The sequence below is a fragment of the Papilio machaon genome, chromosome 5, assembly GCF_912999745.1.
Source record: "Papilio machaon chromosome 5, ilPapMach1.1, whole genome shotgun sequence".
NCBI classification, from domain to species: Eukaryota; Metazoa; Arthropoda; class Insecta; order Lepidoptera; family Papilionidae; genus Papilio; species Papilio machaon.
This window is the reverse complement of record NC_059990.1, coordinates 8,264,411-8,282,673: the sequence shown is the minus strand read 5'-3', so window position 1 is coordinate 8,282,673 and position 18,263 is coordinate 8,264,411. Positions and strand designations below refer to the sequence as shown.

General features: G+C 31.9%; 1 protein-coding gene across 1 annotated transcript in view; it reads right to left on the bottom strand.

The window, feature by feature from the left end:
• Window positions 1-18,263, bottom strand: part of LOC106710588 (nephrin) — a 58,792-nt gene that overhangs the window by 23,937 nt on the left and 16,592 nt on the right. The window contains exons 2-3 of the mRNA XM_014502680.2: window positions 14,173-14,352; window positions 1,390-1,555 (exon numbers count right to left, since the gene is read on the bottom strand). Of these exons, the coding sequence (XP_014358166.2) occupies window positions 1,390-1,555; window positions 14,173-14,254 (248 nt within the window). The 5' untranslated portion in view covers window positions 14,255-14,352. The remainder of the gene's footprint in view (window positions 1-1,389; window positions 1,556-14,172; window positions 14,353-18,263) is intronic.

Below are 18,263 nucleotides of genomic sequence, written 5' to 3'. Positions count from 1 at the left end.
AAAGACTTACAATGTTCATGAAAAAAGCTTCCAAGAATCAGCAAAATGGAAATATATCAGTGTTCGATCTACTTAATATGTTCAATTAAACTAATTAAAGGTAATTTTAGATTTCATTTAAATTAATTTTTCACCACAGATGAAAAATTGTTTGTTATTAAACTAAGAAACTGACACTGTTTTAATAGCAACGTGCTTATTTTGTGGAATTCAAAATGTAATTTGAATATAAGCAAAAGAATAATTTGATGTCAACTAAATATCATCCAAGTAATATTTTACAAAGCTATCGCGTTAATCAACGCAGGGTAAGATTTTCATTATTATTCTTATCTCATACTTAATACTTTCAAAGAAACAGAACTTTATTAAAACTCAGTCATTAATGAATATTTCAAAACAGTTACAAGGGTAGAAAGTTATGAAGCTTCGCGTCAGCTAAGATTCAAATATTTACTCGAGCGGTACAAGCATTAAAGTAGAATACCTAAACAGTACTAATGAAATTGCGTTCACAAATGCTAACAGAATACTGCGGCGCATTTAACTTACATTATTCGAGTCTGTTAATACATTTTATAAAAGCAAAACACTCTAGAAGGAACAAATGAAGATTCTCTTTTATTTTGCAGGAGACTTTAATAATCCTTTGTTCCTACAAATCCATATGTGTCGGTGTCTGTTAGTATATCTTTGCATCAACAATGGTGACAAAGACATAAATGTTTAAGTTGAAAAAACAAACTATTGATTCATAACGTGATTGACATTAAAGATAGCTACATCGTAAAGAAATATTTTATTATGATTTATAGAAATCAAATGATCTGGAAGTATTCATTAATTTCTATTGTATTACTCGTATAAGAAGTGAGATGTTTTTAAAAATCACGGATTTTATGCATAACTTTGAAGGAAGGTTATGTTGAAAATAGAAAATTACACATATAATGCACATGCTTTCTTCACAAACACATCTTGGGATGCAACAATGAAACGTACACGAAGTCGTTATGAATAATTCAGTGCGGCTGCGGCAGATGATGACATCTGCGATACTTCGCATTTGATATCCAATTCTGATCATTATTTGTAACATACGAAATATATACACAGCGTAGCGTCTACAAATGTATACACAGCGCAGCGTGTATTTAAAAGTCACCGACTCAATTCTTTCGTACCTAAATCTCGATTGAACGGCTGCTAATTTTATGGTAATAAAAAATAAAACAGTTTGTTACACTTTGGTGGGCGCTTACAGTTGTTAAATATGAATTAGATATTCAAAAAAAACTATCTTTTGTTGCTTTATTGTTTATATCTCTTACTATAATTTTTTGCTAGTAATAAAACTGCGTAGAGCTAAGTGCTAGTTGCAACACTTACCTATAAATTGGAACATCGTCTTTATACCAGACGACTAGAAGCAGTGCGTCGGGTGGTTGCGGCGAGCGGGTATCACACGGTAGCGTCGCGTCGCCGCCCGCCACCGCTGACAAATTGACCGCGTCGAGGGACTCCGCCCTAACGCTCCAACACCCCTGCCGGAGACCTGTTGAACACCTTACTTATGAGAAAGAAGACCTCCAATCCTATTGTCTAAATATTCCACAAAGTTACAAAAAAATCGTGTCTCTATCTTTCGTATCATTTCTCATAAAAATGACAACTTTTTCACCTAGTCAATCATTTTTAGCTGATTTATAGTAGTTACATAAAAGGTGCTTTTCGATTTCGATTCCATTGGTCAATTGATCATTTGACATCACACAACGCTGCTCATGTAACCCATCGGTAATAATAAAACTGTAATACTTTTAGAATCTAAGCGTAATTGAGAATTGATGAACTAATAATTCAGTAAGTACTTAACTTCCATCTGAACTGTATACACACTAGTAGGGTCTAAATTTATGTTCATTTATCACACTTGCCCTCCTCACCCCTAAAATATGATCCGTTCCGTTAACCTAATAATTTGCTAGCGTTCAGAGCATTCCTGCACGGAATGATATTATGTTATAACCATGTCTCGCATTGGATATACTCGTAGAATTATTTACTAGTTTTAAATATAAAGATTCATTCCAAACAGTTCTATGAAAATGTAAATATGAAGCTTAATAAAATTCCAATGTCTCAATTATTTCATAAATTCCAACAGATATATTTTGAACGACGACTCGTTGACAATCTTGCGATTTGAGAACAAAATTGTTCACAAAATTTGAATCGTACCTTTGCACTGAATTCCAAGCATGATGACAAATGGCCCGATTAACAATCCAAGTCCCCGACAAAGGAGATGGCGCGAATAACGACCCAATATATCAAAGGATTTTTCTTAACGCTGACGAGTCTTTGAAAGAATTTCCTGTTTATTAAGTGTATACTGGTCTGCAGTTCTCTTAATTAATTTTGTATAGAGCTTTATTTAAAAAAAACTGTCAAAAAAGTAGATATAACGATTTTCACCGACCTTCTGGTCGTAAGACGTATACAACTTTACGTTCTACTTGGATAAAAGTTACTTAGCCCTTGTTATCAAGGTTGTACAACATTTTTTTTTTGTTTTGTTTAATGAAATTAGTTTTTTAGACTAATAATTTAAAAAATGAATACCACTACTTCTGTATAAAATATTATTGAACAAAATTTTGCTAATCTGGCATCCATTTCGATATAAGGTCTGTTTTGAAGTTTAATATTTCTTGAAGTCATATAAAATAACTGTTTGTAAAACGCGGAACAAAATTTTCTTGTGTCGGTAAAACGTACGAACAAGTTTTACGAGCAAACATTGGAAACAACTGTTCCCTCGTACGTGACGCAAGATAGACAATTGTTTTGAGCTGACGATAGTGGCGCTGTTGAAAAGACATATTACTTGCCAAAGCTATTCTGTTGTTATTGAATATTGCTTTGTTATATAACTTGGATATTTGCTATAGTTATTAGAATTATGGAATTCATATTCTGCAAATGTCCTCGGTTTAACAAGAATTTCTCATCACAAACATTTTATCCTGTAACGAAATTTACATTTCTAAATATCAAGAATATAAATGTAAATTTTACATAGTTCATTTATAACAAATTAAAATGATTTCTTTTATTAAACTTGGAAATTTTTTTTACAATTCGAAATAAGCTTAAAAACGGTTTATAATAAAAAAATATTTGCTTATAGTTTAACTAAACTTTTTTGGTTTTGTCTACTTTTTTTTTTAATTTCCCAATAAATATTATTAAACAGCATTTTTTGTACAGAAACATTTGTGAATCTATTTAGAGTGTAGTTTTGACGGAGTGTAACAATTTGCGATCTGTTTCTTATAAGGGGCACATACGCTACGTGCCGCGAGGGGAGCCTGGGGAATGTTTGCGAGGAGCACGTAACGCTTGAATTGTTACACCAGATCGATGACGCAGGAGGCGAACATACCAAATTGCTATATTCCTTTGAAGAACATTATCCGTATCGTGATACGCGACCCGAATATGTCATATAATTTTAATACAATTTTGTGAATTTCAACAATTTATTATTGGAATTTAAGTTAAAGCACTGTCCCGAGAGCAATTCTGTAGTAAAAATTTTAGTAATCGTGACTAGTAATAATTTAGATGGAAAGGTTGTTTAAATTTTTATTAACAACCGCACTGATGTTAGCCCTTTCCAAGTCCAAACCCCTTACCAATTAATATATGGCTGATAGAGATGTCTGGAAGAGTAGTATATACAGTGCCGACCCTCCGGAGGGACACGGGCAGGTTTATGATGATGACTGATTTCAACCCTTTACAAGTTTTTCTATTATAACTGAAGTGAATTACAAATGGACAACTGGAAGGGAGTCTAAAAAAGTTCTTTCCATTAAAAAAGACAATAAAAGCCAGGGGCCAGTATAATTCAGAGTAGAAACAATAGGTCGCTGAGGGAACGTAAAATGTCGCAGGCAAAGAGAAAATTGTAAAAATACAACGTAAGGACAATTTTTATTATAACTGAAATCCTTCAGGGAAATGTATTTGAAATAGAGATTGAGTATAACAAGTCAAATGATTAGAGATTTAATGGAGTTTTTTTTTTCTTACATTATTTTATCAGTGACTTTTTTATACCAAGTTATATTAAGGAATTTAAAAGCCACTCAATGGACCTGTATGCAATCCTTAATATCGAAGTGATAATCTTTTGATATTTTTCATTTATTATCCGGCTTATTCACAAAATAAAAATTTTGCTTGTAAACTGAACTACGAAAACATATCATAGAAATGTAACATGTTATATCAGGTAAAATCGCGCACCAAAAAATCACGGCAACGACGAATTGTCACTTTTTTTTCTTCTTTGGCCTGAGCTACAATCACCCGGTCCAGTGAACGGGTTAATTAATGTAATCTATTAACTTTTCTCGTCTCCCAAGGGAACGAAATCGCTCGTCAATTTTTGCTGAACCATCCGACGTTGCAAATGTTCTTTGCTTAAATCGGATCATGATTGGTCATGAGTTTACGGTTTTTGTAATAAGCCTTCTTGATACTTGAACAAAAAAAATCGAAACCGCATGTGACCCAAATACTCAGATAAGTAACTCTTAGTTTAGGGAGAAAGAACATTGTAAATATGAATGTAGCATTTTGATATGTTATACCTATATAATAATTTTGCTATGCAATTATTGTAGGTATTTTCTTTATTGTTACTAAACATAAATCAACTTAAGGTTACAAAATGTTAATAGTAGCCACTAATCAAACATCTGTATGTGTCTTACTGTTAATGTATTATGCGACGGAATCAACTTGATCCTCACGAAGAAGGAATAACAATGAAACACAAACATCTAGAGCCGTAGATATATACGAACGCTAAATATCACAGCACATTGATGCGGCGCCGATATAAATATTCATGATAGAGCAGAATATGCGGCATGTTAATGTCACAGCTTAAACGTTTAGACTATGGTACAAGTTAGAAATTACCAGCAGACAAAATTATAATATGGAATTCAAATTATCTAAATAATTTTAACAAATAATTCCTTCGCTGTTTTCGATTCATGTTTACTTCATTCTTCCTTCTGTCTATTTTAATAATTACTTCGTGACAATTTGTTTTCTAATTTAGAAATCGATTTAATAAATTGAGCGCCATATTTGTCGTGGAAATGAATAACAAATTAATATTTATAAGGAACAAAAGGCTCGGTTCGTTTTGAATAACCTTCAACGTCTTTACATTCATTCTTATCTTAAATCACAAAGGTAAAAACACAAAGCGTTTTCACAGATTGTAATCTTTAGAGTTCACTGATTTATGTTGAAAGCACTTAAGACAATGTAAAAAAATAACACTTTTTTCAGTTTCTTTTAATATGCGTTTGGAAAAATTAAACCTTAGTATATGTCATTTTACTTAGCACTTTAAGAAGAAGTGTTTCTTTGGTTGTTCTAAATTTCACCATTTAAATGACATTGGTCAGTAGGTTTTAATTTGTATTCATAATTGAAACGTAACATTATAAAGTTTAATATGTGTTCCGCTTAATACACATACTATGTACCATGTGTTAATAAGGGCGGGGTAATACAGCGTGTTCAACTCGTGGGGTACCGGCTGCTTTATTCCACAAGTATATTCAATAGTTCAACTTTGAAAATATCTGAACATTAGCGCAAGTCACGTGCGAATTACGAACAAGAAAAAATTATTTACTCGTAGTCTTGTAACAGAATACTAACAAAAAAACAATACTAGGTTTTTGGTATGATATTACTACAAATATATTTTTGTGAGTATTAAAAATATTTTAAAACAGTACTTTTTGGTTAATTTAAATTTAGAAATTAAAATAAAAAATACTTTCAAGCATGGAGGATGAAAATTATAGAATTACAAATTACGTACTACTATAATGTTAAAAATTAATTTAATATGACATATTTTTATTCCAACATAGCTATTGCCCACGACTACGTCCACACGGAATTAAAAAAAAACATAACGAAATTTCCAAACAGTGAAAGAACTTTCGACAAACAAATCCTATTTATAACATTAGTATAGATACTAAATTTATACGTAAGTTTTGACAAATAAATATTGTGTAGACTTGCGAGATAGATGAGGAAGTTTCGAGGACTGTACGAGTGAGATTAAGTGAATAAGGGACTTATGATGTCATTGCCTAATGCCACTAGCTTTAGACACGCAGGTTGTCATTTAACTTGCTTTGTAAATTCAACTAATTTCTAGCGTAGATCGTTTATTTTCAAATGTTTTCTGTTTAATTCGTGTAATTATTGCATTGAATTATTACTCTTGTTTTGGTAATTTTTGTCTTTAAAACAAAAGAATGGCAATGTTTAGCGTAGTTTAACAAAGAAGAGGTTTTCGTTCACTTAATGATTAAAACATTTATCAAGACACTAATAGTTGTTACATGTGTCTTACGATGTGATAGATGACTGTTAAAATCAAGAACAATAAAAATATGAATACCTAGCTTTCACCCGCGACTCCGTCCGGGCGAAATAAAAAAAAAACTTAATGCGTAGTCTATGTGTTCTTACTGACTATGTTCTACTCGTACATCTGTGCCAAATTGTCACGGCAAGGCGACACCTTAATACAAACATCCATCCATCCATATATCCAAACATTCATTAATTGAAAAATACGTGTATAACGTAAATAAAATACGTACGTATTCATTATTTCAAATTTGTTACGGCATGTCGATATAATATTACGTTCAGATGGCATATTGAAAGTAAGCACGAGCATTAACAATACGTCATAAACGATACGAATGGGATTACAAACGTAGCGAGGCATTAATATCATCAACATGAAAGCGAACATAAATTTGACGTAAAGACTTTCACGTAAACCAATCGGTTTCCAACATGATGCCGATTTTCATTTGAGTGTTAATAATTCATTCCGAAGATTCAATGTGAAGGAGGAATATTTGAATTCCTTTCGTTGTAATATCTTTCTCGGGAATATACTATTAATATTTTTCTCGTTTTGACGCATTGGCTATGATTAAATTCAAACTTATTATTCCAATAAAGATCGCAAGTTAAATTCTGTATCAAACGATAAAATATTATTTTCTCTGGAATTTTGATGATTTATATTTACAAAATGATACTGTTCTAATCTACATTATTGATTACCTAGGTTTTAATATTTACAAATATAAATACCAAGGAAATTGTATTACCTCACGCTACAAGGGTAAAAAAAAAAATAAGACATAATGCATTTTTTCGTGCAACTTAAATTGTTTTTGTCAGTTATAAAAGAACAATTTGTAACTTTCACGACTTGCAAATTTAATTTTCAAAGCATGAATATATGAGTACGAAATGATTACCTTTTATCACCAATAGTCTAACTTAAATAATTTTAAATTTCATCAAGAATATTAATAAACCTTTTATGTGTGCCAAAGAACAATAAAGTTCTCAGAGTCATTTTCTTATTCTCTCTTATCTTCGTATATTTAGTCTACTACTCGTAGTATTTACTCTTTGACATTTTAATTTCTTTAGTAAAACATTAATACTTAAATACGACCATGACACAGAGGAGTTGGCAAAAATCACTAATGTCCCTTTGGCGTGGTCCTGACACACCTCTCTAGCATTTTTTTTAATAAGTAAAAATATCTACGCAAGCATATATATATCGGTTACATGTGTTTACAATACTACCCTTCTTAAGTATATGAAATGTATGCAAAATATCATTTTCGTAACACAAAAAGATTACTTTTAAGAGATCATGGTCAACGGATTTGATAAGATTCATTCGCGGTACATAAAAGACGTTCATATTCATGCGGCTAGTCTCGCATTTATCTTTCATCGCTGTATTTAAAATCTATCTCGACACTACTATTCACTAAACTGCAGAAACACAAATCTGACCTAAATCTGAAAAAGGAAACAAATATGAATAAGTTTTAATTTATAGAATATACAGGGTATCTTTCGAAGATTCCCCCCACCCCCCGATACCAAAAAAAAATCGTGGTATATCTTTAAGTTACTTTACTTTAAGTTACTTTTCTTACTTTATCTACCTTAATTATAATACCTATTTTTTTCATACATCTAATCTTTTATTGATATAGTATACGTAAATTTAAATTTATTCAATACTATTAGAGGTTTAATCATAAAAATCTCAACAAGGGTCTTATCATAAACGAAACATAAACGTAATTAAGTTGATGTTAAAGAAAACCGAAATCCTCGATCGTATCGCAGTTGAGGTTTCGTGTTATAACCTTGTCCCTGTAGTGTTAATTATTTTATATTTATGTAATTAAATCGCTGAATAACTAAAAGGCTTTGTGCCGCGTTGCAGGTAAATTTAATAAGCGGCCCCAATCGATAAGTGTAATAAGGTTAATGAATTTTTAAATGATAATGATAGCCTAAATTTAATTACGAAATTTACTATCGAATGGAGCAAGGTTTTAGTAGCGTAGAATATAAATTTTATATTAACAGAAAATTTATTGGTTTATAATAAAAAATGGCGGGAAAACGTAGTAACTTACTTTAAGGTCACATAGAGACATATTAATTTAATGAATATTGGTTGTACTTTGCATATTAATTGCAAATCATACTTATTTTTTTAGTAACTGGCCTCAAATAAAAACTGTTTTTTTTCATTTATTCAACAGAGAAATGCTAACTTATTAGGTAATCTATATAAAAATTTGCTTACATTCAAATATATAGTTCACTGAACATTTTCAATTTGTGATTGAAACCCAATGAAACTAACTAAACTACGACATTCAAAACTTTATCTGTGCCTTTGTCGCGGAATAAGTAATTGGCATCGCAGAGTTAAGCGGGACCCGCTAATTTGCGTATGTTTCAAATAGTTGCCTTCAAAGTTATCTATTCAATTATATTACATGGAAAATATTTTCTTTTGAAATATCACACAGGAAAAATATCATGGTGATATCTTTGGAAATCGAATTATTATGTTTTTACTTTGATTAATTAGAGAGCATCAAACATAACATAATATCTTGTCAGCCTTTTATAAGAACGTTGAAGATGAATCAACCGTAAGAGGTTTTCTTTTGCTTTGAAATAAAGAAAGGTCCTTGTATCGGTTTCTATTCGTGCTTTAACTAACACTTATAGGTTAATTTAGAAAATTAATTATAAGAAGCTTGTTGTTTTTTACTTCATAAAATTTAGTAAGAAACTATAAGTTGATCTTTAATTTATGTATATAAAAATTCAATATTACAGAAGATAAGAACAAACAAACAAACTTCTTAGTCCGATATCATGTTTTTATCTACGTATTCTATAATTTGATCTCATGAATCGTTCATTATTGTTTCTTTATTCCACAGACAGTAGTTAGGATGTTCTGTTGTTTCGTGCCGAGTACAGCGGAATTCCTTCAGTGAGTTGCACGTCAGCGACTGTAGAAAGCTACTATTAAGTGATTACCAAGGTGTATACAGACTGACAGAATAATAAGTTACCTACTTCATGATTAGCATATCAATCATAACAAGAACAATAGTCGGCGGAATTTGCAATGCTACGATATAATTAGTCTACGTAGATCTAACATGCTAACGATGCTACGATTCATGTATTTTGAAAATGTTATTTTTTTTTTAGATTTTTTTTTATTAAATTAGTCATATGTCATTCGTGGTCGATTGTCTGACGCCTTTTTCAAATAATATACCAATTTAACGCATAGTATACCAATTTGGCGCATAGTATACCAATTTGGCGCATAGTATACCAGTTTGGCGTATAGTATACCAAACTATCGCATAGTATACCAGTTTGGCGCAAAACAATAGTAATTCCTCAATTTGATCAGTTTTGGATATTTTTGACATTATTCAGTCGATTCTATTGGACGAAATGGGTATCGTACTACAAAACATTTTGTAAAAACATTTTAAAGTTTTGTTTCTACAAAACTTCAAAACAGCAAACGTGTGAAATTATTTGAGTCAACATATTTAAACATAAGCACGACAGGTTTATCTAGTAAAGTGAAGGCAACAGAATAACGTTAGAGCGCAAGGGACGAGCTTCTCTTCGCTTCATTTCTCCTAAACCTCTCAGCTTGGCCTCAAAGGAGTTATCTTTCCTCTTTCCTCTTGTAAGTCCCCATTGGTTCGTGTGAAGGAAAATATTATTTTCCCTTCCTGGAGGACCTATTAACTGACGGAGGCTTACAAAAATAAAATATTACTTCGTACTAAGACAACAGGTAAGAAAGACAGAAGAAGTAAATACAAGCCAGCGATGATATCCCAAAGGAATTATAGTAACCTTTCTATTTTAAGTTTATTAAAGGCGAGTTCCTTGCGAGCTTTATTATGAACTTTGGAGTGTGTGTCGAATAAACAAAGGAACTGAAAAATAACATGATATATTGGCAGATGTATTTTTCAGCTTATTGCTAAATAAAGCATTGAGGCATTTAAAATTGCATAATTACATTTAATGCATACATATTTTAATATGGAAGAATTTTTGATGTAAATAATCATATAACCTAATATTGAAGGAGTATTTTAGTTTTGTAAACAACAAACAAAAGGCCCAATTCTCAAAAGCAATTCCAGGATTATCGACGATTACCAAATAATACGGTTTGCGGCGAATCTCGTAAAACGAACATTTTAATAGCACAAAACAATTGAAAATCGTTTGTCCACGAGAGGTCGGATTTAACAGACTCCATTGAAAGAAAATGTAATCGTCTACTCGTATAATATTAACATAAAACAAACACCATTGATGAGCTACCCTGATTGAAGACCAATTGTAAAACGCCTGTTTAAGTATTTAAATCGAGCGTGTTACATTGACGGCAACATTAATCACTTTGGATAATGCAAAATAATAATTCGACAGCTGATATTCGCAGTAAATTAATAAATAACTTCAAAATTAATGTTTTGGACTATTTCATAAATCTAATATATAAAATTCTCGTGTCACAGTTTTCGTACATACTCCTACAAAACGGCTTGACCGATTCTCATGAAATTTTGTGAGCATATTCAGTAGGTCTGAGAATCGGCCAACATCTATTTTTCATAACCCCCCCCCCCCATTTTTTTTTACTGCGCGCGGACGGAGTCGCGGGCGACAGCTAGTATTATAGAAAAATAAGGTCAAAAGACAACTCTGGTGTTGTTTTGTAGTAATAACTGATTACTTAGTCATTTATGTGTTCACCTATTCTGATATCCATAGGAGTTGCAAGGTGTGGAGGTAAACAGATCGCATGGTGCCATATATCTTTAGTTATTACCATTATTTAGAAGTCGATTTTAGCATAGGTTATCTAATAATAATAATGACATGCTACACTCATAAATTCTCTGTATATATCCAACAAAAATCACGCACCTTTTTGCCGGCCCCGGGCGAAGTAGCGCTTTCTCATGCAAAATACATATACAACGCACGCAACCCAAGCGCCGATTTATTTTCAAAAGGAACAATACGAAATAATAAAAAGCGGCGTACGTGCGAACACGAATCGCTTGTGTTGAATGACCTTAAGATAATAAGTGTCGGAGGGTAGGTCGATGTCGACTCCATTTCATTGTGTCATTTTAGTCTGTATATTTTATGTTATTATTCGAAAAGCTTTGTGTAATGTTTCTTCTAAAAGATTTATAAAAAAATAAGTTTCAGTTCTAAAAAGTATAGAGTAAAAAAATCTAATCTAATATATAAAATTCTCGTGTCACAGTTTTCGTCACCGTACTCCTCCGAAACGGCTTGACCGATTCGCATGAAATTTTGTGAGCATATTCAGTAGGTCTGAGAATCGGCCAACATCTATTTTTCATTTTGTTTTTTTTTTTTTTAACTGCGCGCGGACAGAGTCGCGGGCGACAGCTAGTACCATATCATTCCGTAATAAAGTTTTATGTAACTAAGAAATACTCTTTCAGATCACTGTGATTAATATTCATACTACAGAAACCTGAATCAGATCCGTTGCCAGCACCAATTAAATAGTTAATTGCAATTTTATAATCTAATTAAACTTGTGGTCAATTACAATACGAAAGTTCCAAAATTTATGATTTCAATTTATCATATTATGTTCATTAAAATGTTTGATATCAATTCAAAATTTCGGATCTATATTAACAGAACTTATCCATATCAGGAAAAGATTCTTATTTCCAATAGTACAATAAATTTTATGGGAGATTCTTTTTAACTTACTTATAATATTATTTTGTCACGTATTCAAATAAAATTTAATTTACCTAAATTTTAAAATACTCATTCCTGTAATTCTGTTCTGTTTTAAAACAAAATAAGTTTTTTTTTTTTATTTTTGGCTTTAATTTTATTATCAAATGTGGTTTTAAGTTTATTATACTTTAATTTAAAAATGCATTAAAATCCAAATTAATGTAATTTTACAAAATTAAATAATAAAAAATCGCAAACTTACAAAATAATCTTTTCAACGTGCTAGCACTCGTCTTCAATATAAAAAGCGCACTCCGTGTTTCCACATAATCAAAGCGGCGACACTCGCGCCTCAAAGGTTCACATTCCCGACAATATGAAGGGGTAACATTCCTGCCGGGATTTAACTACGCCGTAATTTAACTTTACGATGCATAGACATTAACACAACTTTTTATACCACCGGTAACAATTTTTTTTCGGCTTTAAATGGCATGGAATTTAAGATGTTTGGAAATTTCAACAGAATTCATAATCTATATATATAAAAGAAAGTTGTGTTAGTTACACGATTTATAACTCAAGAACGGCTGAATCGATTTGACTGAAAATTGGTGGGCAGGTAGCTTAGAACCAGGAAAAGGACATAGGATAATTTTTACCCCGTTTTCTATTTTTTATTCCGCGCGGACGGAGTCGCAGGTAAAAGCTAGTTAAACATAATTAATAACAATTTCATTTGGAAGCATTTAATGTTATAGTAAAAAGTAACAGAAAAAATAAATATGAATATTTAGAACACGATGTCGCACGCTACTCCGTCCCCGCGTAATTAAAAAAAACGTAATAAGTAGCCTATGTTATTCCAGACTATGTTCTACATCTGTGCCAAATTATATCATGATCCATTGAGACGTTATAAACATTCGCATTCATAATATTAGTATGATATAAATTTTCTGTTAACAGGGAAGGCCTACGACTTTTACAGCGAGATTATTTAACTATTTGGTTCAGTAGTTTTTTTGAAAATACCGGTTTAAATTCTTAACAATCCCGAGCGACGTTATAATATAATCCTTGTTTGCAGACTTAACAGTAACAAACATATGACGTTATCTCAAAATCTGTGACGTCGCCACTTTAATGCTTATAAAATTCACATATTGTATCCATGTTAAGGGGTACAACTTAAAGTCTCTCAAAAGAAATTAGATGTAAGCATATGAGGAAAAGAACCCACTTACACATACAAAGTGATTTTATTTTCCAGATAGTGTACCTTTTGCAGCCTGTCTACGAGAAGGTGGCGCAGTAATAAAGCTGACTTTACTTTAAAAATGTTCCTAAACTAGTTTTCAGTACACCTTTAGATGCGAGCTGATTTTATAAAAATATGGGCTTGTGTAATAAACTTGAAGCGCTCCGTAGCTTTATAAAGTTTGTTATCTAAACACCGCCGACTTTACTCTGTTTATACAGTAGTTTTTAATTTTATATGAAGACTTTAGAGAACTTATACAATAAAACCATAACTTTGAAAGTTATCTGAAAACTGTTAGCGCGGGTCATGATATATATTCTTTTATTGTGTTTATTTTATTTTAAATAATAATATTTCTCGTGTCACAGTTTTCGTCACCGTACTCCTCCGAAACGGCTTGACCGATTCTCATGAAATTTTGTGAGCATATTCAGTAGGTCTGAGAATCGGCTAACATCTATTTTTCATAACCCCCCCCCCCCCATTTTTTTGTCGCGGGCGACAGCTAGTTATGTAAAATTCGGATAATGTATCGAAACATATTATCGACTTTGTTTTCAAAGAGATAACAATGTTTACACATAGTATAATAATTGTTAAGGCAGTGGAATTCAACGAGTGTAATTTAATAATGATAAACTTACCTGCGATATTAAAGCTTCCAATTAAAAGAGTCCAGAGTGAGAGAACTCGTGTGGGACTGGGGCGTAGCGAGCACTCCGTCATCTCTACGTATTAATCAAAATTACTTGGCTTAGTTTTTAAGGAATTTCACGAAGCTATTTGTTCACATCGGCGGTTTACGATCACAATCCCGAACTTAACTGAAACAAGGGAAAATTATAATAATATTAATTTAATTTATAATTTATTAACAACTTGATATATATATTCCTATGTGGTATAATACAGTTTATATCTTCGTTATGTTATCAATTAGTAAAGACTAAAAATTAAAATTGTCTTCTTCTGAATTCTACATAACGATAAGGTCTGGTATGAAGAGTTATATTTTTAAATGTTCATATATTTAAATTGAAGTTTCGAATGATCATTAACTATTACTATAAATAGATGACTAGAAAGATGTATTCACTTGAAAAATTATGATTCCTATATCGAGTGAAATTGAACAAAACAAAATAAACCATAAATAGATTAACTTTACATTCTATCTGATTTGTGGCACTTTCCACGTTGTTAATAGATAAGTTGTAGTAAACGAAGTCTATCAATCTTCATATTTCATGAAGAACAACCGACTAAGACCATTCATCTCTGTAAATTTCCATTAATGATTCGAATTCTTATAGAGGCATAATTTTTTATTGGCAAGCAGACAGGCAACTAAGCAAGAAATATTACTTAAGAATATTTAGTCAGTAGTCAGTCAGTAGTTAATATCAAATATGAATATAAATACTCAGAGCGTCGGTGGCTCAGAGTTTAAACACTTGACTTCCAATCTGCAGAATTGAAGAATTAAAGAAAAACTGAATCATAAGTTTGTGTAATTTTGTTACTTTTTCGATACTGTTGATTGCCTCTTTTTTGCCAAAGAGTTTTTTTTCACCTACTTTTACGGCCAATGTATCAAAAGACAAGAAGAAAAATATAGTATTCATTAATTTTCTTAAGTCATTATTAACTTTTCCTTTATAATTTTTCGGAGAGTAGTTCTGAACTTTCACGGAGCATATTCTAAGCACTCAGGGAGTATTAAAAATTCAAAAAACGGCCCCATACCCAACTTTGTCTGTAGCTTGAATTTGCCAGAGCCTGAGATGTAAGAAAAAGGTCTATTTTGTTTTACTATACTAAAAAGACATTTCTATACAACTGCTTCTGTAAAGATGTGTAAGTTAAGGATTATATTAACCAACAGTAAATTAAACAATAAAAACAACCCACTATTTTGTATTCAGCTGAATCTTCTGAAGGTCAACTTTGTTCGATCTCTTCCGGTAGGGTGTCACTCAGAAAGTATTGGTATAATGTATGAAACAAGATTAAGTGGAAGAATGGAGAACAGATAATTGGTAAAATAGTATAAATGTTTACATATATCTTGGCGGCTCTTAATTTGGCAAAAGTAGCTGCGCAGAAGACAATTGTAGGTATAACGGAACGGACCGGTATGCGGGGGAAAAGCACTGCGCAGCGCCCTGTTGACCTTGGACTGCCAAGATATTTGAAAAAAAAACTAATACATACTTGCACATTGCCGTCCTGCGAGGCAGATACATCATGTTTGAAACACTGAATTTCTACCAAAGTATAAAGATATGAACAAATTTCTTGATTTTTATGGGGGCTTTTTGAATAGTTTAACGAATAAAGCATGTTTCGCTTTTGAATTTATTCATACACTGAATCAAATACGAAATTGCTACACGAACAGAACTGCGAACTTATGACAATCTTTACAAATAATACCATTTCGGTATAACAGAGTCGTGGAAATGCCAAAGTGCATCGCAAGTTCTATGCGGTAAACTGAATTTCAAAGACAAATAATTGAATTGGAATTGCTCGAGGAATAAGAGATTTTGTGCACATTCCGCAAAAATGGCTCCGCTTTTGAACGCTATTAAAATTCATCCGTGACATCCATGCTTGTAAAATGGTTCTAAATGAAATTCAAATTTAATAATTTAACAATTTAGATTTTCTTAGAATAATTAATTCATAACTAAACTAAAATATTAATATTTTTGTGAATATAGGACAGTCCAAATACTCATCAAGAAAAAACGTTAACTTTTTTTCAATTATTTCAATAAAAATTATTACAATTTCAATATAATAAATTGTTCTACTAGAGGATAAATTCTACCATAATGTACAGCAAAAAGTTTAACCCTTTCCCATTAAATGTTATAAACCACCTTTTTGTATGTATATTTAGAACACTAGAACCTTCCATCACAACCATCATCTGAATATATCTGTTTTTTTCTTCAAGAAACTTAAGTTTTTTTTTTTTTAGTTCGCCTCAAAGACATGCAATACCATGCCATTCAACAAGGTATGTATTAAGACTGATAATTAAGCGAAGACTGATACAACTTCACTGTTTTAAGCAGTTGGAATTAAAATAGGCTTAGGACATCTTAAAATAATGTCTCTTTTAAATTTTTACACAAAAATACTACAGAAAAGGCAAGATTTGTGTTGTCGTTAACAGAAACAATAACAGTTTACGATCTAAAATAAAATTAAGGCACCTGCATAAAGAGATGGCAGAGCTAAAAGTCTTTTGAGATAGGAAACCCTCAGCCGCGTTTCTTTTTGTTAGGATTATCTTTAAGTTCCATCTCTTTATGGGCAGCGACTATCTGTGCATTTAATCCACTTTCTGTTTTTATCTCAAGACAAGGAAAAAGGTCGAAAAGGTTTGTGTCTTTTGTCCGCGACCCCTGATAACACGGTGACCTTTTCATCTCAACGTTTATTAAACGAAAATACACCTGTGCAGTCTTCAGACGCCACTGCGCAGATTTCATTAAATTCAATGGAGGCCGGTGTAATTGGAATTCCCTGACTTATTTTTCTTTTATTATTTTATTCTATTCTTTGAATTTGTTATATCTATGTTAATGATGTTTTTTCATCGTTAGTGAAAAATTTGATATTCTTTGATACGCCGACGTAACACTTGTAATGTTATAATACGACTGCAAAATAAAATCATCGTGGTCAATTGTGGTCTCTGTCTACCCCTATAGGTTACATGCGTGACTTTTGTTTGGTATTTCAACAATATTTCTCAAATGCGTAGTTCACTGTAGACATGCTTCTTGCTTTATCACTATATTGTATACATGTAATATTTCGGTAGGGGTGTTCAACTGGTGGATATGCAGGCTTACAATGTTACAATATTTATCATAATGAAGGAAACGCGCGGCACGGCGGCCTAAACAAATGAGGTTGTCAACCGCAGGTGCGTTCCTTACGTGCGCGAGTTTACTCAGCGTTTACAAGCCGTGTTTCTTATACCTGTAGACTTATTTTCACGTAATTGACTACCAAGTTTATTCACTCTGAAGCCTGTCAATTATAATTTACGAGTATGTTTTTGGTGAATTTATAGTTAAATAATAAATAGAGCAAGAATATATACTAATTGGGCTAAGGAATCAATAGAAATTTCAAATAAATTTTTGCTATTAAAAACGTTTATAAAATATGTATTAGTGTTTTTTTTTTATAATATATATTAAATACATCAGTTGTAACATAAGCGGTGTATGGGCAAGTAGCACAAGTCCGTTACATGTGCTGGTAGAACATGCCTTGAATATTTCGTATGGTCCTACAAGCTATTCCGTGCAGCAGCGGGCGAGAGAGCCACTAAATTTTGGTTGCCAATTTTCGGTTGGCAAGGCACTCTGGTTGATGTTTAGCCCCGTCCGTTAATCAGCTGAGTGGGCAGGTGCAGTTGGCTTAGATCCCAGTTGTCCGATATTTTCAAGAGTTATAACCCTTGTAGTATACCAGATTTGTGATGTTAACATACTTATATTGTACAGTTATTAAAGATAAACTTAACGCTCTTGATACTTGTATCTATAGAATGCGGCAGAAGGAAAATCATTTACTCTCTGAATTAAACTCAATAAAATTGATGAAAAACTTTCAGTTAGCAATTACTTTGCCGCTACCCTTAAGATAATAATTAGACAAACAGATGTAAACAAAATTTATTGTCTAAAATAATTACAAATACTAC